At 42.8% G+C, this 22690-nt stretch overlaps 2 protein-coding genes across 3 annotated transcripts; one reads left to right on the top strand and one right to left on the bottom strand.

Moving 5' to 3' along the window:
* Nucleotides 1–2960: 2960 nt before the first annotated feature.
* On the bottom strand, nt 2961–9988 carry psmd13 (proteasome 26S subunit, non-ATPase 13). The gene is made up of 13 exons (XM_084916648.1): nt 9780–9988; nt 8249–8327; nt 6486–6520; nt 6339–6394; nt 6217–6260; nt 6033–6119; nt 4970–5141; nt 4803–4882; nt 4597–4722; nt 4182–4244; nt 4013–4093; nt 3738–3854; nt 2961–3232 (listed from the first exon to the last, which is right to left on the bottom strand). The coding sequence occupies exons 1-13, from the start codon at nt 9878–9880 to the stop codon at nt 3137–3139; spliced, it is 1137 nt and encodes a 378-aa protein (XP_084772774.1). The 5' UTR covers nt 9881–9988; the 3' UTR covers nt 2961–3136.
* A 45-nt stretch (nt 9989–10033) lies between these two features.
* Nucleotides 10034–18170, top strand: sirt3 (sirtuin 3). Of its 2 annotated transcripts, XM_084916765.1 has the most exons (8): nt 10035–10454; nt 10539–10590; nt 12635–12814; nt 12919–13151; nt 13246–13346; nt 14409–14570; nt 15120–15329; nt 17942–18170. In XM_084916765.1, the coding sequence occupies exons 1-8, from the start codon at nt 10361–10363 to the stop codon at nt 17963–17965; spliced, it is 1056 nt and encodes a 351-aa protein (XP_084772891.1). In that variant the 5' UTR covers nt 10035–10360; the 3' UTR covers nt 17966–18170. The 2 variants fall into 2 exon arrangements, with proteins under 2 accessions (XP_084772953.1, XP_084772891.1); XM_084916827.1 differs by lacking the exon at nt 17942–18170 and having other exon boundaries at nt 10034–10454; nt 15185–15323.
* The last annotated feature ends 4520 nt before the right edge of the window (nt 18171–22690 follow it).

Genomic DNA, 22690 nt, shown 5'->3' with positions numbered 1-22690 from the left:
AAAGATACGTTTTAAGACGTGATTTGAAAGACTGGATAGACTCGGCAGTACGAATATGAACAGGGAGGTTATTCCAGAGTCTGGGTGCCACGGTTGCAAAGGCCCGGTCACCTCTGGACTTCAGTCGAGACCTAGGTTGTGCTAGGAGCCTGTGATTGGACGATCTAAGTGCTCTGTTGGGATTGCATAAGTGGAGTAGTTCAGAAAGATAGCTGGGCGCTAAATTATTCAGAATTTTAAAAGTGAATAAAATAATTTTAAAATCTATGCGATATTTAACAGGGAGCCAATGTAGTTTGGCTAAAACTGGAGTTATGCATTCATAGATTCTCGTACCTGTTAAAAGACGCGCAGCTGCATTTGGAATTAACTGAAGCCGGTAAAGAGAAGCGTGTTGGAGTGTTTAATCCTACCAAAGAGCGGGATTGAGAGCGGCAGCGCTTTCCAACTCCACAGTCGATACACTGACGCTTATTTTCTCAAGAGGCTTTATCTTTTACCCGGCTGCCAGTGTAAATATGTTTTTAATGGCTTGTGTGGGTAAATCAGGGCCATCATGTGTTTTTAATCTTAGGAATTTGCAATATACTTTTAAACCTTACATATGTCTCCTGTTACGGCCTGGCTCAAAAGCCACAACATAAGCAGCAGACTGGCACCAGAGTTGTAAGAAACGCAGGTTTTATTTTAAATTTCTTAATAAGCTCAAACAGTTGTAACCCAAAGGGCGTAAAAGCGAGCAGTGCTCCTCAACGGCAACTTTATGCACCTCAGCAGGTGAGCAAACTGGTTGGTCGGCTTTGGTCCAGACTGAGATGCTGTTTCTGGGGAACTACTGGACTAAATGTTGGACACCAGATGAAATCCTACTGATTTATGCTCCATCCAGAAAGAATTCACAGCACTAGACTCGTTCCACCTGTTGTCATACAGCCTTACTCTAAAATTATTAAGTTCAAAAGGTTTGCTTGAAATTCTTGCAAATTTATTACAAGAAATATGAAAATATAACATTGAAGAAAAGGACAATAAAGGTCACTGGGACCTTCAATACTGCAGAAATGTTCAGAATGGTGTTTTTATTTTGAATCAAACGTGCAAGAACTTCAAGCAAACGCTTTGCTTCATCATTACAGGGTAACGTGTGTGAACTGTGAGGTGAAAAATGAATTTAATCATTTGGAAGAAGGCTGTAAGATAATGTGGAACACGTGAGCATCGCGGATACACTCTGGGTGCGTTGGCTTTTCTTCTCATGCCTCTGTCAGGCTGCCAGTTTTCCTTTGACTTTCTGAAAACGTAATAATTGAATAAGTATCCTCTATCTATTGGATCATCAGCTCCATGTGTTCAGTGGCTGGTTTATACTGATACCGCCGCACATTACATTCCCAAAAACAAAATAAGACCTTGTCATACAATTATTGCTGTAATATTTATGGGATTGTTGTAATCTTGAGAAAACAAATGTAAGATAATGACGAGGAGAAGAATCAGAGTGCGTGATCAGAATAATGAGGTTTTTAAGGCTTTGTCGTCGTCACAGTAATGCAGTGATAGAAGTTGGTATATTCAATTTCACACAGTTTTTTCCTTTTATCGTTACATTTTAGTTTTTGGAAAATAAATAAAAATACAATCTGTGTACGAAAGACCAAACATCCCCGCTTGAAAAGTGAAGCAAAAGAGTGACTTGTAAATATTTCCTGGTTTTATGTGTTTAGTCACATAGACTAGAACAACGAGGCCATTTCTTTATAACTTGACTCGTGATTGGTAGTCAGAAAGGAGGATTACCCAGGTTAAGGTCACTGGATGACTAGTCAGTTATAAGCAAAATAGAAAAAAGGTCCCTAAAATGTTATTTTATTTCAGTTCACACAAATTATTGATGCTGTATTTGAAAAATGACAATAAAATGTGAGCTTTCCATCCGGAAGCAGGTTTATATGAGACCATCTCGAGTGCCCTCTGTAGTGCACTTGGTGAACTGCTGCCAATTTTCATGCAACGTGATCAACACGAAGTGAAATGGTTAGTTCTCAAGATACGAATAATCATCGCCTGCTGGCTTTGTCGTCAGTCATCATCCTACTGCAGTGATCATATTATGTGTATGCTGCCGCCACCTCAACAGGTGGGTCAGTCTCAACTAAATCTTCCAAAGATTGTCTGTCTGTCTCACACTAGAGCTGGATGTCTCGAGACCACTTTTATGTAGTCTTGGTCTCAACGGACTTTGGTCTTACTGTCTCGGTCTTGCTGTCTCAGATCGACATAGTGGTCGGGAGATTTGGAGTCAACAGTATCCATGACACACAACGTAACGTTCGATAATGTGTCATTTCAAAAGCATCAGCTCTAAGAGCCGTGCTTAGAGAGTGCTTTGTAGTGAATCAGAGTCGACTCCCACTGAGCGAGAGCCGCTCCTCACTTAATTTCCTTTGGCTGCTCAGCTCTCACACAGTGGCTCAGCTATGCTACAATCCCTCCATATTGTGGCCAATCACATGTGAGGATATAAGACAATATCATTATGTGAAAAACAGAGAGGGTGATGGACGCAACAGTCAAGTGGAGCGTGCGTCTGTCCTCTCAGTGAGTGAGACAGTAGACAGCGGTGAGGAGGGCTGTGCGAGAGCAAGAACACATAAATATGCCTCATACCTGTAAACGAAGCAGCATCTGGCTGCAGCTTAAAGACTTTTTTGTCTCGGTCTCGATACCCTCTGGTCTTGGTTTAGGCGGTCTTGACTACAAGTCTATCACACACACACACACCTATATTTTTAAAGAAATGATTATAAATCAAATTCTTTGGATTTTGATCTCCCGCGAATGTGATGAAGAATTTGAAAGAGCACTGCAGGTTTGGCACAAACCACGTATAGGTGGTTCAGCTAATGTTACTGATGTTTCAACATTTTATACATGGATATAGATCATTAGAAACATGGATGTGATTTTTATAAAGACTTTATTGGAAGTTTTTGCTCCAGTACATATGGTGTTCCAACCAAATGTATTTTTGTGTAAAATACTACAGTGTAATTTACAGACTGTTAATAAATGGTGACAGTAACAAAATTAAACAGATGTGTGAAGCTTCCCTCTGAGGTCTCGGGGTCAGTCTTGCTCAGGTGAGGATGTCGTGGGCCTGCTGCTCCACCAGCATGGCCATGTTCTTCACGTCGCCGCACCAGAAGTCCAGACGCTCCTTCATCCCTTTGATCTGAAACAGCGACCAACAGGAGAGTCAGACCAACAGGTACAGTAATCATAACTACTGTAGACATAACGGGCATTTCAGGTCCTCTTCCCATTACTGGGTGAGCTGCTGTACACATTTGTTACATGCTTAGAGTGTTTGATGTTTCTATATTTAGAGAAGAATTAAAAAAGAGAGCCCAACAGATACTGATATTTAGAGACTGAAAAATCAGGGCCGATATTTTTCTTTCAGACAAACATAACATTCATGTGCAGTTATTTTATCTGCTTCTTTATATTCTGCTTGGATCAGCTTGTCGGGGAAGTTGCAGATTGCCCTCTGGTGGCTAAGCTTTATAACATCGACACTCATGGTTGAAGGGTGTTTCTTGTCGGTCTTCTTTATTTTTGACCTTTTTAAACCTATCAGCTGTTATAAATGCTTATACCCACATGAGTACCAAACAGATAACATCAGCCCACCAACGAAGCTGTAAACAGTGAAAGCTGGCATCACTGTGACCAACCTGCTGCAGGTCCAGCACTCTGGGCTGCACCCAGGTCATCTGCACCTTCTGGTCCACCTCGTCAATGTTCCCTTTGATCAGGCCCACAGACAGAGCCTTCATCACAAGCAGCTCAACCTACAAACAGACCGATACAACCATCAGCCTACACGAGGATCAGCTGTATGTGACCAGTATTAGGACAAACAACATTATCTCCAGTTATCAAAGGTGAGCATTAATTTCATTATCACAGAGTTACACCCTGATTAAACACACGTTCTGACCGCACTGACCTCATTAACGGGGATTTTGGCACTCTGAGCGATTTCAGTGAAGGTCAGCTGTCTGTGATTCGCAGGACGAGTGAATGTCATCTGGAAGGGAACGAGAAGATGTTCAGTTTATTGTGGACAAACTGACGTCATTACACATCAGTGTTTACAACCTAACTGGCAATCTCACCTCCATGACGCAGAGCAGCTGAATCTTCTGCATCAGTTTACCTTCTTGTGACGCGAGGTCGGGCTGTGACCAACAGAGAAAACAGTGAGTTGTCCCAAACATACACGTGAAGACTTTGCCAGATCATCTCTGGATTAAAGATTTTTCAACAAAATGCAGTTAAGACTGGGAGAAGAAACACAGGCAGAGGTCTTAAAAACAAGCACTCAGCACTCACCTGAAAAATTCAAACTTTATTTACAAAGGTTATTCATGTTCGCCTGAGGTTACCATTACTTATTTGTGACTTTTAAACGTGGTTATTGATTATTTCCTGCACCTGCAGAAACTCCAGTTCATGTGTCAGAATAAATTCAGCTGTTATAGAAGACAAGTCATCATTACACACATCTCAGGCATTAAAATGAGTCCCCACCTGTTGGCCCCAGGCAGACTTTAAGCTCTGAAATTTCTCCACATTGCCTGCATTGAAGGCATATAGTGTGTCAATGAGCCACTGCTTGTCTGTGTTCCTCAGCGACTCCAGCACAGGATGCATCAGCTGCACAGAGAAGCCACACGAGTAATCAGCACAGGCAGGTCGAGCTACACAACATGTGGCTAACAGAGTTCAAATCCCACCAGCTCTCCAAAGTTGTAAACTCCCTCTCCTAAGAGTCCAGCCAGGCCGAGCGTGAACGCCCTCTCCTGCCTCTCCGTCTCTGTGAACAACAATTACAAAATGAACTGAATACGAGTGATCTGCTGTGTTCTGACTGACACGCAGCTTAATTCATGCTGTTGTTTACCTGGAAAGCATCTGATGTCCACACAGCCCAGGTAGCGCAAGGCGTCCTTATAGTAGGCAGCGTGGTCTCCAACGAGGCGATAGTATTTACTGGAGAGGTCATAAAAGCGGCCGTGGACTGACGTCACTCCAGGCAAGTTATTCAACGTTTCCTCAATTTCTTCAATTTCTTTCTACAAGTGGAAAAAACAGGGAAGGCAATAAGTGGAAGGATCACTGCTTTTAAACCCAACCTGAAGCTGTTACACCTCGGGGGGTTTCTCCTCTCCACACACACTTTATTTACAGACTTGGATCAGGTTAACACCCCGTTTTACCACAGACTGTATAAAAAAGATGGAAGGTGATGTGAACGTGCCCCACACCTGTGTTCTTCTTAATGGCCACGGAGGCAGCAACTCCTATGGCTGCAAAGTGAAGCTGGATTTTATACACATCCTACTTCTTTTTAACATTTTCATTTGTGTCCTGTTGTTTCTCTCACAGCCACAGTCAGAAAACAGCTGCACTTTTTGTCCATCAGTGAGAGACCACCACCCAACATGTGTTCTGACTTCAGTGAATATCACAAAAAAGAAGGTTGTTGCAGCCCATACAGCTCTAACTTGAGCATTTACACTAACTCAATTGGAATATATAACCTTATCAATCTTATCTCAACTGACTGTCTTTGAAATACAGATTTCACTGATTCCCTCTTCTCCATGCGCTTGGGTGTAAGGCTGTGCTCTCATCCTAATTTTGGAGTTTGTGAACGGTGACGTCTGTGAGGAAGGAGGTGGAGATGTCACATTTTTGTACGATGAGCGCAAAGATTGGAGGAAGGGAAAATGTCAGGTGTGCATGAGTGTGGCAGCAAGAAAACGATGACTTAACACCTACGAGTTATTTCAAGGATATCTACACCCAAGTGCCATTTGGACTGCACTTGTGGGTTTAACAGCTGCTGGTTTTTCTCACGCTAACAGGCAGAAACATCACGTGAACATTCCAGGCAGTTGGAAACGCTCTGTCACATGCTATATCTGAGCTCAAGTCTGCTGACACCTCGCTCAGAGTTTTACCTTTGTGGCAGGAACGTCGTTGATCTCAAGTCTAAGATTGCCGATGGCGGTCTTGCAGAGAATCACTGCTTCCTCGCTGCTTTTCACCTGAACCAGGTGGAGACGCGCAGACATTTGGTCAAAAGTGCACTTTACAGAATGTAACTTCAAAACAACCTGTCATGCTGGTGTCTGGTCATCTTACCTTTTCCCTGGTCTTTTCAAGAAAAACGATGGCATCTTTTTGATCTAGACACAAACAACGTTGGATTTTAATGCCAAAAAAATGAATTAAAACAGAAAGAAAATGTTCCCATTTCTCCGTACCTGACATCTGTCTGGCAACGAACAGTAAAATCTCCACCAGCGACAATGGATTGATTCTGATAAAGGAACAAAAATTATAAATTAACAGGTAAAAAACAGTAAATACTTGTATTTGCTCTGTTTAGGACAAGCGGATGAACAACTCACCTGTGTTCAAAGTCACTGATGAAATTTTCATAAAGCTGGAAGGAAAAAAAAGAAACGGAAAAGAGAGAATATTTAGTGGACAGTGTTATTCATTACCTTAGAAATGTAGCTATGACATTAGTGAATATCTGTACCAAGGGCCTCTTTGGTATGATATGTTTTAATATATACTAGTATGCAGTAAATCTACATGTACGACAAACTGCTGCTGCATAAACTTAAATATTCAAGATAAACTAATTATGACAATGACAAGAGACCATGTAGACGTCGGAATAATTTAGTGGCATCACTTGTCATTTTCAGCAGAACTGTACAGATACTTTGTTATGAAATGTATTTTCCATTTGCATGCTGGTCAAATCTATGCATGTATGTGCTTAAAGAAGGCCTGTTCTGCTTCTCCTTATTTTCTACACCCTGTATCAAAGGTGGATGCTCATATTAAGCACTATAAATAAACATGATAATGTTTCACAGTATGTGTAAGGAACCCCTGTCATTGCAGCAACGCAGTTCTGGCTGTAAGCACAGAAGCCCCACCCACCTGCTGCTCAAACCTTCTGTCTGCTGGGGCCAGCCAATAAGAAAAAGATTGGCTTAAATAGAGAGGGGCTTAAATCGAGAGTCCGTGCAAATGAACTATGAGTCATGCAAAGCTAGAGTCCAATAATAAAAATAAGAAGCTGTTAATAAGCAAACAGGTAAAGTATGTAAAGATGAGAACCCACTCATGTTCAACGCTGCAACGTTTTCAGGGTGAAGCAGTTCAAACTGACAGAGGTCAGCTTGTATTAGCAGTAATTCAGATGTGTTATAGCTAAAAATGATCTCTAAAAGTAAAACAAGTTTGAAGTGAAAGTACAAACAAGTACTGCAAATAATATATGTTTTGATGTGAACATGGGGCGTTAAAAACAGACTACTCTCTAGTCTGCAGCACAGTTTTGAAAAGGAGGGCAGAGGAACAGACTGGCATTGGGTGGCCAGCGCTGGCCCTGCTACTGAACCACAGCAGTGCGTCTCAGTGGGACTATCCAGTGCTGTGAAGCTGCAGTGCAAACACATAATATATCACCACAGTCTGGTGCAGCTAAAACAACCTGGATTAGTGGAAAAAACCCCAAGATCTGGTCCAATGAGGCACCTGTGATGCCATCAGCTGGAACTCATATACTGCTGTTTACCACACAGCCGAAAGAGGTTTTAGCTAACCCCTCCACCTCTACAATAGTGTAAAAAAATACATAAACACCACCTGGCAAACTGCCGGGGGGGTCAAGCATAATTCAATTTTTGGTAATACTCTATTGAAATACTGATACGTTTCTGACAAATAAGGCAAGAGAATTACTTTGTTCTCAATATCTGACAATCATGCTTACGCTTGTATGTTGTGTAAAGCAGTGGTCCCCAACCCCCGGGCTTCGGACCGGTACCGGTCCGTGAGTCATTTGGTACCGGGCCGCGAGAGTAGAGGCTCAGGTGTGAAATGTATGGTTTTCGGGGTTTTTAATTGGTTTTCAGCGTTATTTTGTTATCGTTTTTATCGTTAACTCAGTTTTCCTGGGTCTTTTCACGTGTGTTATGAATAAATCTTCTTTTTTTCGGTACCAGTACTAGTTTTATTTTGTTGTATTTATCCGCGACACCTTAAAGGCCGGTCTGTGAAAATATTGTCGGGCATAAACCGGTCCGTGGCGCAAAAAAGGTTGAAGACCGCTGGTGTAAAGCATTACAAAGAGTGGCTGAGATGCAGTTACCTGTATGATACCATCGCCTGTTTTGAAGCAGGGATCTCTGACAAAGACCATCAGCTTCAGAGTCAATTGATGCCACAATCTAAGGGCAGAACAAAGAAAACGGTTCAAATCAGTCACAACTGCCAGTTCCTTTTAATTCATGATATCAGCCAAAAACTACATCAAAATATGAGAAGAGTGCAATGAAGAGCTGAGAGACTTTATTCACCAAAAATCCCATCTTCACACGACACCGACACCCCCATAGAGTAGTACTCATTCTATGGACTAGACTAGACCAACAGGGCCAAACAGACTGAGCACTACCTGAATTTACACAGAATCTTTTGGAAACAAGATTTATTGGTCACATACACGATCATACAGAGTACAACATGCAGTGAAATGTGTCATGTCTGAGCTGAAGACATAGCTGTGCCTTTCTAGGGCTTGGTGTTTGGCATGGGGGGCCTAGCCAAGACCCTTACTGGATACTGGGAGGGAATCGAACTTGCGACTTCCGCTCCAAAGGTGTGGGGTCTTGATAGCCAGACAGGAACAGAAAGCAATTATCATTCCTGAGAACGGTCATCCAATGGGAAGATATGCATATCTGTGCCAAATCAAAGGAAAAGCCAACGAGGGTCACCACGTGTTACTTCGATGCTGGTGTTTTAATGGTGATGGTTTAACACTACAGTCTATGCCACAGTGTCAGAGGCCAGAGTTCTCATTATTTTAGTCTTGTCCCCCCCCTTCTGCAGCACACTTTTCAGTGAGTCCCTCCCTGCTGCTGAAATCACGATGAACAACACAGAATTTAACTGCAGTGGCCCTTCCTTTTAAGGGAGCAGGAGATCCAAACTATGTCAGCAAAGCACCCCCATAACAGATCCACCAGATTCCCTTAAGATTTCTTTTTAGTCTGTCTCCCACTTTATAATATTACATATCAGAACTTTCAGTTAGCCTGTGAACTTCAATTACAAACCATTATCCGTTTATAAGGGTTAAAAACTGAAAAACTGGCCACTGCATAGCTAAAAGGGCCGTCTTTAATTATTTGCTTTGTTTGAACACTGTCAAAATACCAAATGCATATAGAGTCAACTGACACATAATAAAGAAAAACAAATCCTGATATCATGGAGGCGAGAAATTAGTTGTTTGTTTCGCGATTATTGCTTGTCAAACTGATTAAAAGACTGTTTGAACAGTTACAGGTTGTTTTCTTGTTTTACGGTTAATTGACACTGTTAGCAATGATGCACAGTAACAGCTACAAAAACCTGTGACAGCACAACAAATAGACTCCCGCTGCCCTAAATATTAGTGCTGGGCTCAAACCTAAAACTCAATTAGTGTTTAGAAAACAATATCATTTTGCTCCGAATTTAAAGCTTAAGCTTACTGCCAACGTGAGCTAAAGCTATGCTACAACAGCTAACCTCAGCTCCGTGCATGACTCAGCTTGCATTTCCAATGAATGGGCTAGCTAATGTAAGCTAGGCTAGCGCTAGCGGCTAGCTGCCACTTCTTACGACTTTTGTACCTTTTGTTGTACAAATCCTCCAGCGCGTGCCATTCCGACGCCAGCTCCGGCGTGGGGCTGTTACTCTGCTGCTGCTTGAGGTACCCAGTAACATCTTTCATGATAGCGACAAAATGTAGTTTATTCTATACTAATACGTGTTGTTGAATTTTTAGCTAATGTCAAGCAGCCTGCCGTGTTGTGGTAATGGGACTGCGCCGTTGCTGCCAGGCGCAAAGAATTATGGGAAATGAAGGAGGCGTTTTGGGGTTTTTTTTTATTGCTAGCTAAGATTTTCTGTAACTTAAGTTGTTTGGGTGCAGTCAGTCGCCTTATGTTTATTGCTATGGGATATATTTTTAATAAGCAAACGACGGATAAATTATAAAGGGCAAGTTTGTGCAACTGAAGCTAAGTTGTAACGTCGTATATTACAGAACTGTCAAAAAGGAGGTCAAAGGACACAGTTCTGCAGGTCTGCAGGCAGTCATTCTATATAGCTATTTTCAAAGGAGCTAAAATCGGCTTCTGTAAAACGGTGACAGCAAGAGCCATGCAGTGAAAGTGTGCGTGAAGTTTATTTTGAATCCTACAGCTTTGTTATGGCTTCTTCTGTTAGCTGCTCGTTGTTATTGTTACCTGCCAGACTCTGTCGAAGTCTGCGGTCAAGAGCAAGCTGGACGCTCTCCGCTAAAGGTTAGTGCACAGAGAGAGCTCAAATGATGCAACACAAAATGCATGTATGACCTATTATATTTGACACAAGTATTTGATTTCTAGGCTTCGATCAAAGGAGCTCGTTTCCAAGTGAAGGTGCAACAGTTCTGTCCAGGTACCTGCATGGATACAAGAAACATGACAGCGGAGTCCAGGTGATGCAATATAGGCATCACCTGGCTGTCAACGCTGCATGTAGCGATATTTTAGTCAGTCTAATGAGCATTACAACTATAGGGATGCCGTGTGATGTCCTATTATGAGTTACTCTGATTCTCGTTCCTAATGTTGGATCAGTGGGAACATCAGTGTATCTTCTCCAGTCCCAGTGTTGAAGTGTCTCTGGGAATGATTCTGAACTCCGAGTTGCCCCTGGTGTATCCATCGGAGGGTGTGTCAATGACAAATTAAAAGTGCTTTGTATAGTGATGACAGCGGCTCCTGTATGGAGAAACAACTTGCATACATTGCTCAGGTGTGATTTTCTTCCATACACTCTTCAAATGTCTGAAGGTTCCATGGGCCCTCTGCCCTTTAGTTCTTTCCATAGATGTTCATTTGGTCAGGTGATTGGCTGGACTTTTCGAAACACTTTATTTTCTTTCTCTGAAACTCCCAAACACATACTAAACAACGTAGTGTATGCTGTGCAGTGCAGCGAGGCATGCTCAGACCTCTACACTGGAGAGAGCAAACAGACACTTCATAAACGTTCACATTTTGGACAGAGAAGACAGGTAGTTTGAAAGAGGAGTGACAGAAGCCATCCTTGAACAGAGGGCGGGGCTTATGACAACAACAGTCTGCCGCCTATAATCCAGTTTTGAGAGCCCTTCCCAGGCGCCTTAACAGTGTCACATCTTGTGTCAGTTCATCTCAGTAGGTCACATGATGGGGCAAGGTTTCCCCTGAAACGTCAGCTGATAATGCCCCACGCCCTTTCTTCGCACCTTGGCTCATGTGATGAGGCCCTTGATCAACACTGGGTCAACAACCGTCTTAAGGGATAACTCCAACTAGGGCTTAAATACTTGGGACTCTCCACAATTTGCTCTTAGAACTGAAGAAGCTTCTCTGATGAGAGGTGAAACACCTTCAGGAAACTTAAAGAACTCCAGCTCCAAGCTGGCCCCAACAGTGCTCACTGGAACCTTCAGTAGTTTGGAAACTCTTCTGTACGCAGTGCCATCAGTATGCTTTGCAAAACAAAGCTGCAACAGTCTTGAGAGAGCTCCTTGGTTTTATCCCTCATCAGATGTTTATTGTGTGATACTTTGGTAATGAGACACCTTTTTATATGACACCAACTGGGATTGAAGCAGCTGGTATTATTTGCACTTTCTAACTGACAGAGTTCAGCTGCTGTCATGACTTCATGTATTTAGTACTTTTTCCATGTCTCATTATTTTTTCACATAACTTGATTTATGGACATCTATGCTATGATTTCTTTGCATGTGTGGATGAGTTGTTGCCAACATCCGACTTTCATGTCAATAGCACTGTGACAGGAGTGACGGACCTGACCACACGTTTCACTTTCCAGCACACTTCTGTATTAGGTTGCTGCTTCCCAATCCCCGGCTGCAGCTTTTCAGCTGCCAGCCACACATACACAAGAACAGCCTCATGACCCAGTTCATACTTTCTAAGCAGGTGTGTCGGTCTCCCTGCAGCTGCGCCACAAACAAACAAGCACCTTTAGAAATATGTTTACTTAGAAAATTGGTGACATGTTCAATACTTACTAAACCCGCTCTATGTGAAGCACAAAGTGTTTTGAGTGCTCAAATTGAGTAGAAGGGTGCTATGTAAATATCCTGTATTTGTATAGCGCTTTACTTAGTCCCTATGGACCCCAAAGCGTTTTACACATCCAGTCATCCACCCATTCACACACTGGTGATGGCAGCTACATTGTAGCCACAGCCACCCTGGGGCGCACTGACAGAGGTGAGGCTGCCGGACACTGGCACCACCGGCCCCTCTGACCACCACCAGTAGGTAACGGGTGAAGTGTCTTGCCCAATGACACAATGACCGAGACTGTCGGAGCCGGGGCTCAAACCAGCAACCTTCCAATTACAAGACGAACTGCCAACTCTTGAGCCACGATCGGGGCGATCGGGGCTCAAGACCAGCCGTTTACTTTTTCCCAGACATGCACGATCTCTCTGCTGGACTCAGACCCGAGGGTTTTTCTCCCACGGTGGAAGTTCGTCAGCTAAGCAGCAGACCCTGGAGGATGTCGCAAAGAGCATCCGGGAGCAGCAGTTCAAGAGGGTTGTGGTGATGGCTGGAGCGGGGATCAGCACTCCCAGTGGCATCCCAGATTTCAGGTAATATGGCTAGCTGTGGTTTCCTGCCCTGGCGTCTACCCATATCAGTAAAGACAAGGTGCATTCTGGTCTCGATCAACAGTTTCATTTGGATTCACTTGCAGGTCTCCAGGCAGTGGTCTCTATGACAACCTGCAGCAGTATGACCTGCCTTACGCCGAGGCCATATTTGAGATTAGCTTTTTCCACCATAACCCAAATCCCTTCTTCGCCCTGGCCAAAGAGCTGTATCCAGGAAACTACCGCCCCAACCTGACACACTACTTTGTATATCTGCTTCACAAGAAGGGTCAGCTGCTCCGGATGTACACACAGAACATTGATGGCCTGGAAAGACGTACGAGGTTTAGTTGTTTGACATAACCGTGCATCACAGAGACGGTGACAGTGAACTTGATGTGCTTGTTTTCTGTGTTTATGCCTCTTTCTAGTAGCAGGGATTCCTCCTGAGATGCTGGTGGAGGCCCACGGCACGTTTGCCACTGCCACATGCACCGCTTGCTTGAGGAAATATGAGGGCGAGGACCTCAGAGTGAGTCAGAACGCACTATTGCATAAAAATGATTCAGAATTTTATTTTTCGTTAGGTTTTTTTTGACAAGTTGGATATTTGGGATGTGATGAACAGTGCTACTCATACTGGTGACACACAGCTTCTGGCTGTAAATTTCATGTTGCTTTCATAGCTATATTAGTCGTTCCAACTTTGAAACTAGTACACCGACACTAGATAATGGAATTTTAAAATGCCAGAAAAACCTCCAAAAACAACCCAACATTCATCCCTCAAAGTGTTTTTAGGAAAACTCAGGACAGTAGAGTCGTGAGATTTTTAGAGGTGAATGGAATTTTTTCCCAGTAATCAGTGATGCCTTCAGAGATGTGAAAGTTACATGTGCCATGTGAATTAATATAAATCAGGGTGAAAGTTTCCTCCGTGCTAAGGGCTCTACGTGCCTCACTGTATCAGGGATCGCAGACAAGCTTGAGTTTTATTCTGTTTTGTTTTTTATCAAGTGTTGGTGTTGTGAAAAATGTCCTTGTTGTTTGTTTTGATTTGATTGATTTTTTGCTAAACAAGCAAGGACGAAAGCAGCGCTTCTTAAGTTGGCAGGATAATAAACCAATGACCAGACTGAGATGTTGAACAGCTGTTCAGCACATGATTAGGATACGTGTAGTGTTTGTTCCGTTCTGATGTTCAGAGTCTGCGTTGCTGTAAGACCCAAACTTCACGTCAACTGTGTGGATTTATGCTTTCTTCTGTTCCTCTGTAACAAGGATTTTGTTTGTTTGCGCTGCAAGTTTCAGATGAGTCGAATGCATTTGTGTTTTTTCTGTCAAGTAAAAAAAACAGGCATCTGCTGTCTACAAGAAATATGTTTTTCCCTCAAACTTGTACAGGTGAACTTTTGAGTTCTCATAATTCATTCAAAGAATTTGCAAATAAGCAATTATTTCTTTCTTTTTTTTAATGGATTTTTCAGGTTGTATTTTCATTGAAATTTGTGTCATACTCTGATTAGTTTAAAACATTTAGTTGGAAAAAAAAAATCACTTGTAGACAGTAATTTGACATTTTGTGTTTTGTTAGCCCGACGTGATGAGTGGGACGGTCCCCAAGTGTCCCACCTGTAAGGGTGTGGTAAAGCCTGACATCGTGTTTTTTGGTGAGGAGCTTCCACGACACTTCTTCAAGTATATCACAGACTTCCCACTGGCAGACCTGCTGATCATCATGGGCACATCACTGGAGGTGAGCTTCAAACTCAGGCAGGAAACACACTACCTTCACACAGTGAGGCCTATAAGTGTTTGGATTTTAAATCAAACAATCGAAACGTGATTGTTCAGACTTTCATTCAAGGGTTTAAACAAAAGCGCTGTGTTATGAACAGAAGACCTGTTTAGGAGTCACAGCCATTTTCAGAGGCTCAAAAGTAACTGGACAAATTAAAATCAGTTTAAATATAAGAATTGTTACAACACTTGGGTGAAAGTCATTAACTAACATGGATATAACAGCAAAATAACAAAAAATGCTTCTTTGTTCAAATACTTGATGCTATTTAAAAAAGAAGATGTGAGGAAGTAAAGCTTGGCGGGTGAAAAGCAACGTGGCTCATCTTCTCTTTGAAATGTTTGGTTGGTAACTTTGTGGTATGATAAAGTAACCACAGTATAACCACTGCATGTCCATGGCACCATCTGTTACAGCTGCAACATGTACATGCAGTGTCACTGCATCATCTACATTCTTGTTTGAGGGTTCATAAAGGGCTGCAGTTAACTCTTTGCTCTTTAGGTGGAGCCTTTTGCCAGTCTTGCTGGAGCCGTTCGCAGTTCTGTGCCCCGTCTTCTCATCAACAGGGACTTGGTGGGGCCGTTCACCTGGAGCCGCCGGCCTAATGACGTCGTGCAGCTGGGTGATGTGGTGAGCGGTGTGCAAGCTCTGGTTGATGCTCTTGGCTGGACTCGGGAACTTGACGCTCTGATGGCGGCCAGCACTGAGAAAGTGAGTGCGTCATTAGGTTTTAGTTCAGAAAATCACATCAAAAATCGTCACGTTCCGGCTGCCTTGGGCCTTTTGGATAGTTTTATTGCTTCGTCCCAGTCCAAAGACATGCAGTTAGCCTGGTCAGGTTCACTGGTGATTCTAAATTGCCCACAGGTGTAAATGTGAGTGTGAATGGTTGTCTCTGTGTTAAGCATGTGACAGACTCGCAGCTTATTGACGGTATACCCTTCTCGTCACCACGCTGTGCGGGCGGGCGATGTGGACACCCAAGTTTGTGAATGCAGTATCTCGAGAACAAAGCGACGTAGGAGTCTCAGATTGATACCATGGTGTCCCTGAAGGTTCTCAGTCATCCAGGTCATCATAGTTTAAGGAGCTTAGAAAGAAAAGCGTCTGGGACTCTCCACCACCTCTCTGCTGAGAGGTGAAATGTCTTCAAGCAACTTAAAGGAGTCCAGACGCGTTTCTTTCCAAGCTCCTTAGATTGATACCATGGGTGTATCTACTAAAAATTGTTGACCAGTTTGAATCTTAGTGACCTTAACTTAAAGGTCAAGGTCAGAGGTATGTGATAACTCAAGAAGGAAGTCAGCTAGGATTTGAAATTCACACCATAGGTGCATCCACTAGGAGGCCTCGGGGGACCACTGCCAGTGTTTTTATGCTATGAGTTATGGTAAATGTTGTTATTTGGTACCTTTCTCTAACCGCTTGCTACTGCACTCGCCCAGTCTCACATTCAGACAGCGCCTTTATCTATTGACATGTGACGCAGTGACTGCATTGGGACAACTCAGGGTTCAGTTTCTCGCCCACTGATACCATCAGAGAAACCATCTGATTGGTAGATGACCTGCTCTGCCACGTGAGCAATAATAGAACATTATTTAACCAGAATATCTACTAAAGCGGACCAGATGTGGTCATTTATTACAAATGATTTGTTATTAAACTCTAGCAGAGGAGCTTTGAATGAGTCGCATTTTTAAAAAGTCTTAATTTATCTGATATTGGGCCTTTCATCCTTTCTTATGACATCTTTACCTTGATTGGCCGCCCCTGTTTCAAGTAGTCACAGGGTTTACTTGGACAACTACTGAAGTCTTGACCTTATTTAATAGATAAAGAATATACCTGTGAAAATAAATAAACGAAATAAAAGGAACACTTCAGAAACTCATCAAATCAAAAACATGGTGCTGGATCTCCGCTTGGACTGGATAACATATCAGGAAGCAGAGGATGAAAGGACGCCACGCTGCTTAATGGATGGAAATAAAAAAGATCAATTATCAAATTTAACAACCTACAGAGGTAGTTTGATCATTTTAAAGACACTCTGAAAGTAAAATATGATGCGGCAGGCTAGTACGTTTTGACAAAATTTCTTTGCAGCAACTCAAAATGGTACTCTGTGGTTTGCCACATGTTTGTATGCAAGCCTGACAACATTGGTACATGTTCACATTGAGATGGGTCAGGATCTGGATCAGCTCATCGCTGAGCTCCTGGACAGTCTGAGGAGAAACCTGTCAGATTGGGATGGACTGAAACATCATGTCCCAGAGGTTCTACTGGGTTTAGGTCAGGCGAGCGTGGGGGACAGTCAGCATCAGTTCCTCCATCCAGATCTGCCTGCATACTCTCATACCACAAGAGGCTGGAGGAATCCAGGACCAACTGTACCAGCGTAGGGCCTGACTGTGGGTCCAAGGATTTCATCCCAATACCTAATGGCAGTCATGGTGCCGTCGCCTATCCTGTAGAGGTCCGTGCGTCCCTCCAGCCCAGCAGCCATGCTGGATGATGATAACGTTCTCCACAGCTTCTTCAGACCTTTTCATGTCTGTCACATGTGCTCAGGGTTAATCTGCTCTCATTTGTGAAGACCACAGGGTGCTATTGGTGGAGCTGTTTTGATATTCAATGGATGAATCACACGCCATGGTGCTGGGCAGTGAGGACATGGTCCACTAGAAGATGTTGGGCCCTCTGGCCACCCTCATGAAGTCTGTTTTTGATGATTTGGTCAGAGAAATCACACCAGCGACCTGCTGGAGGTCCTTTGGTAGCTCTGGCAGTGCTCATCCTGTTCCTCCCTGCACAAAGGAGCAGATACCGGTTCTGCTAATGGGTTAAGGACCTTCTATGTTCCTGTCCAGCTCTCCTGCAGTACCCGCCTGCATCCTAGAATCTCCTCCCTGCTCTTGAGACTGGTGTTTGGAGACGCAGCAAACCTTTTAGCAAAGACATGCATTGATGTGCCATCCTGGAGGACTACCTGTCCAATGTCTGTAGGGTCCAGGTATTGCACTGAGCTACCAGTAGTGACCCTGACCCTAGCCAAAGGCAGGGGTGATAAAAACAGTCATAAAAGATAAGGAAGGAAAAAGTGTCAGTGGTGCCCACCTGTAAAACTATTCCTGTTTTGGGGGTTGTCTCATTGTTATCACTCTAGTGCACCTGTTGTTAATTTTATTAACTCATTAACGACGCTCTCTGCTACTGAACTGATCACATCAATATCCCAGAACTTTAACTGAGCACAGTATTGAGCACAAATCTCACTGAAAACTTCACTAATCAAACTGTACGTACTTTCTCTGCAGAGTGCACCAAAAAAAGAAGAGTGACACAAGTTCACAACATCAAAAAACGAGGTTTGACTTTACATCAAACACACAAACTGTAGGATGAAGTCCAGAAGACTCGAGGTTTACCAGGATTTTAAAAATGGGATCAGTGGAAACTATCAGACTGGTAGATAAAGAAGTTGTATAGTGGAAATGCTGTGTAATTAATGCTCAGTCAAATATGAATAAAATACTGTATAACAAAGTTTTGTGTGCAGTAGAATTTACTCTGCAGTAGCAATATTGAGTACAGCACACAGTATTGTACAGGTACAGTACTCACTGGTACTTTATTTTATTTGTAAATGCACAGTTGACAGACCCAAGCTATCCTGTTAATGTGCCAGCTTTATTTTCACCTGCTGTCTCAGGGAGGTTATTGGCATGAATGGAGCCTTTTTCACTGGAGAGTATGAATCCCGAAGTCTGCTGCTCACCATCTTCAGCTCATGCTTAATGCTAGACTGAGTTAAAGACTGAAACACTGATGTAAGTCAGTAAGAACAGCTCACAAATATGGAGTCATACCAACAAAGAAAGGCTGTGTAGAATGTGAATTAAAGGGTAAAATAGGGATTATTCTTCACAGACGGATCCACACTGAGTGGACGCGTGTGTGCGTCGATGGTAATGAAGTCATTGTACACAGTCAGAGAGATCGTGGGTTCTGATACACTCATGACGTCAATGTTATGTTTGCTTTTTGGTAACACTGCCAAAAAATTAGGGATAAAAACAGTTATTAAACAGCAGAGGGAGTAAGAGGGCAGCCTAGACTGTAACACACTCCTGTTTGAATCCTGCTGAGTGCTGTAAAGAATAATGGGAACTGCAGCTGAGACCACATTCACCTACTCTGTTTAAAATATAATTAAAAATGAAAAAAGAAAAAGTTTCTGATGGATATATGATGAGTTCAGTTTCTCGTATACACTGACTCATCACTTGTACATATAGTTAAAATAAATTTGAATTTAATTTTCATGCAAACATCTGATGTTCCCAGATGTTTGCATGAGGAGTAAACAGGTTACATGTGTCTGTGATCTGATGTGTATTTGTACAAACTTAAACTCCTTGCACAAACAAACAGGCAGAAGTTGCTCTAAAGAAGTGGTTGTCAAATGTTTGGGATGCCTCATTTCAGAAACTGAAAAAAACAACACTATTTTTATTAATCCTTATTCTGCTGTCACACTAATGAAGACAGTGGCGGGAGGCCAGCGTGTGACCAGTGCTACTGTGACCGTGTGCAGTAAAATTACAGTCTTGTTGATGATCGGTTTGGGGACGGGTCCAGCTCTGCGACCACTTGCAGTTAGCTGCGGTCTTCAAAACATCTTTGGTGCATCAACATGACAGTAAAACAGCAATAAGATGGAGTCTGTCTCCTATCAGTTTGACTATGCAGTCTAGTTGCCAGTTGCTGCCAAGTTGTTTGTCTGTAACTGGCAAACTACTTACATTAAAAACGTAACAGTTGACACAGAAATTACAACACAAGCAGTGACGCAGTTGCAGCAGGATGGAGGTATAACTGCTCAGCAACTTTACTCTTATATTGGAATACCACCAGCCTGCAACCAGAGGAGTCGAGTCCCCTATTGCAAAGAGACACATCACAAACAAGTTGCACTCACTGACTCAGACTGATGGCACCATTTTAATAATCTGTCTGTTTATATATCTGAGAGTGATTGTAGTCAGTCCAGATTGTTTGAAGACAGATTGTCATCCTGCAATCACATACATTGATTTCTCAACTTCTGGGTAGTAGTTGGTCTCCACAAGTATTTGGTCACCAAATGTGAAAAGATTCAATACAACCACCAAGTTTTCCTTGCTGCAAGGATGTTGCCGTCTACTTTTACTCTAGAGCAGGGCTGGGCAACTCCAGGCCTCGAGGGCCGGTGTCCTGCAGGTTTTAGATGTGTCCCTGATCCAACACAGCTGATTCAAATGGCTAAATGACCTCCTCAACATGTCCTGATGTTCTCCAGAGGCCTTGTAACGAACTACTCATGTGATTCAGGTGTGTTGACCCAGGGTGAGATCTAAAACCTGCAGGACACCGGCCCTCAAGGCCTGCAGTTGGACGCCCCTGCTCTAGTGTGAGTCACCAACAAAACAGATTTGAATAAAATGTCGTATAAAAATGTCAGCAAACAGCTGTTTAGTTTCCCTAAAAATAAAACCATGCTATTCAACTTCAATTCATGGGATTCTGGGTCCTAATACTGGTGCCCACTCCACTGTTTCCAGTTGCACCTAAGAAGTAGACGGTGTGCAAGAAAATTTGGCTCTTTTTCTTTTTTAAAAAACAGTCCATTTCAGGCCGTTTAGCTGCTGCTGGCGTTTGTATTGTGTGTCAAACTGAGTATCCACATGAAATGCTTCAGGGTTCTACTGTCAAAATTAAAATTGCACCTTGGCAGCTTTGGTCATCTTGAGGACGACGTCTGTCAGCATCCAGTTCCCCGTACTAAAACCCGTCTGTGTTGGTAATAAAATGCACCCAGTGCTGTCATTCAGAGGCTTCTTAATGTGACACATTAAGTCGAGAGGTTGTCTCTCACTGCTATCGCTGTAATAAATGCAGCATTGTTGTGTACATTTGGGATAACTGCAATAAAATCTTACAGAACGGCCCCAGTAACATCATAATTGGTTTTTATACAGCTGTTATTTACTCTTTCATTGACAGTTTTTAGAGGAGAGAAAACTGAGTTAACCTTGCTGAGCTCTTCATAATGTGCAGTGAGTCGGGCTTTGTATTTGTGCAGAACATTACAAATTTGATCAAATTCAGCTTTAGCTTTTTAAATCCAGCTCTCACACCTCACTCCAATTTTCACCTCCCGTTTCTCCTCAACCTTGGAAGAAATGTGTTTTATGGTGCTGCTGACATCTGTGTAATAAGAAATAGAGCTGATGTCGTCTGCTGCAAGGCTGTAATGTTTCCCTCCTTTCATTGTAGTCTGTGTGCTTCTTAAAGCAACTTAAGTACGCAAGTCAAATCCACTGCAAGTGTCATTCTGCCCCACATTCATAGGAACGCCAATGCATTTAATAACCACACTCTTTTTTCTTTTCTAGTTGTGGTTTCAAAAAATAGAATAGAGTAGAGTAGAGTAGAATAGCCCTTTATTGTCATTGTACATGTACCGTGAAATTATGGGGTTTGTGTTACAGTGGGGTCAAAAGAGTAATTTTTTAAAAGTTTGTTCAGAAATATCACAACAACAATTTTGTAGACTAGTATAATAATCTTTTGCAAACAACTGTAGTCATTAGCTGATGAGTCCAACCAACCTTTAGGGACAACACATCAAAGCTTTCCCTTACTCATTGCAGCAAGGGGGTCATTCTGCATTAGATCAATGGGAAGAACAAGATCTGGGCAATCAACACCTACGCCCTGCCGGTCCTCAGATACCCTGCTGGGATAATTGGCTGGGAAAGGAGGAAACAGGAGCTACTGACAAGATGCTAAAGGTCCTTACCACGCATGGAGGGTGTGGTCCCTGGCTCAGCTGCAGGGGAGGGGCGGTGCCAGGGAGGTTGGAGGGTCAGGTGGAGATGCTTTGTGCTGATGATGATGAAGAAGAGGGAGGGTACAGCTAACTAAAAAGTTGTCTGACGTGGGTGCCGAGACTGAAAGTGTCACTGAGTGATCAATAAAACACAACCTGTCAAATGTGAACACAGTGTGCTGGGTCCCAGTCATTTACAGAGGGGTTCACATCCAACACCCTGAGACTGTAGAAGCAGGAGGCTGAGGACTAGTGAGTGTCAGAAACTCTATCCATGATGAAACAAAGATCTGTCAGTACATCGGGACAACCGAGGAACCCGAGAAAAAAGAGGAGCAGGAACAGAACTGGCATAGCATGTACCACAGGCATATAGAAGAAATCCTACCAACGGCTGGATGAACTCTGACTGAAACACAGCACATAGGCACTAATCATGGCGGCACAGGAACAAGTTCTAAGTGCAAGACTAAGGTCAGTAGAGGGTTAGGGTGTCTACCACATCAGGCAAGACCCCAGATGCATGCTCTGTAAAGACAATCCAGCACACAACAGCAGGGTGTAAGATGCTAACAGGCAGGGCATACTTGGAATGGCACAACTAGTGTACAGGAACATCTGTCCCGAGTATCACTTGGAAGTCCTGAGGTCAGAATGGGATCAGCTAGAAAGCTAAGATCTTGTTTGACTTCCAGATACAGATGGATAAACTGGCAAATGGTTAACCAACCAAACATAGTAGTGGTGGACTAGCAGAAGAAGACCGTAGTGATAGATGTAGTTATGCTAAGTGATAGCAACAACAGGAAGGAGGAGCATATATGGTCATATTTGGTCATACACACACATACATAGACCAATTTTTTTTTATAATTACTTCTTTTGGTGTGAGTTTAACATTCCTGCATAAAATCTGTAAGCAGTTTAAAGTAAAGGGAAAGAGAATGGTTAAAGCAATTAAATAAACTAAAAATTAATGACAGCAATAATAGCATGTTGTAATTCCAAGGTTTCTAATTAATAGAAACTTTGTGGCAATGAACAGGTTCATGTTGGGGACTGGGGAGTGCAGTGAGGAGTCATAGAAACAGTCCAGCAGGTAAAACAAACAAGCTGATGTTTTTTTAGAAACGGGAAAATTACCAGCAGCACCTCCAGCTCAGGGCACATCCATTTATAGTCTTGGGAAATC

This window comes from Perissodus microlepis, chromosome 1 (genome assembly GCF_051167445.1).
Source record: "Perissodus microlepis isolate ML-2025 ecotype Zambia chromosome 1, ASM5116744v1, whole genome shotgun sequence".
Taxonomy (NCBI): Eukaryota; Metazoa; Chordata; class Actinopteri; order Cichliformes; family Cichlidae; genus Perissodus; species Perissodus microlepis.
Note: the sequence above shows the minus strand (reverse complement) of the source record. Positions and strands in the feature narration are given on the sequence as shown.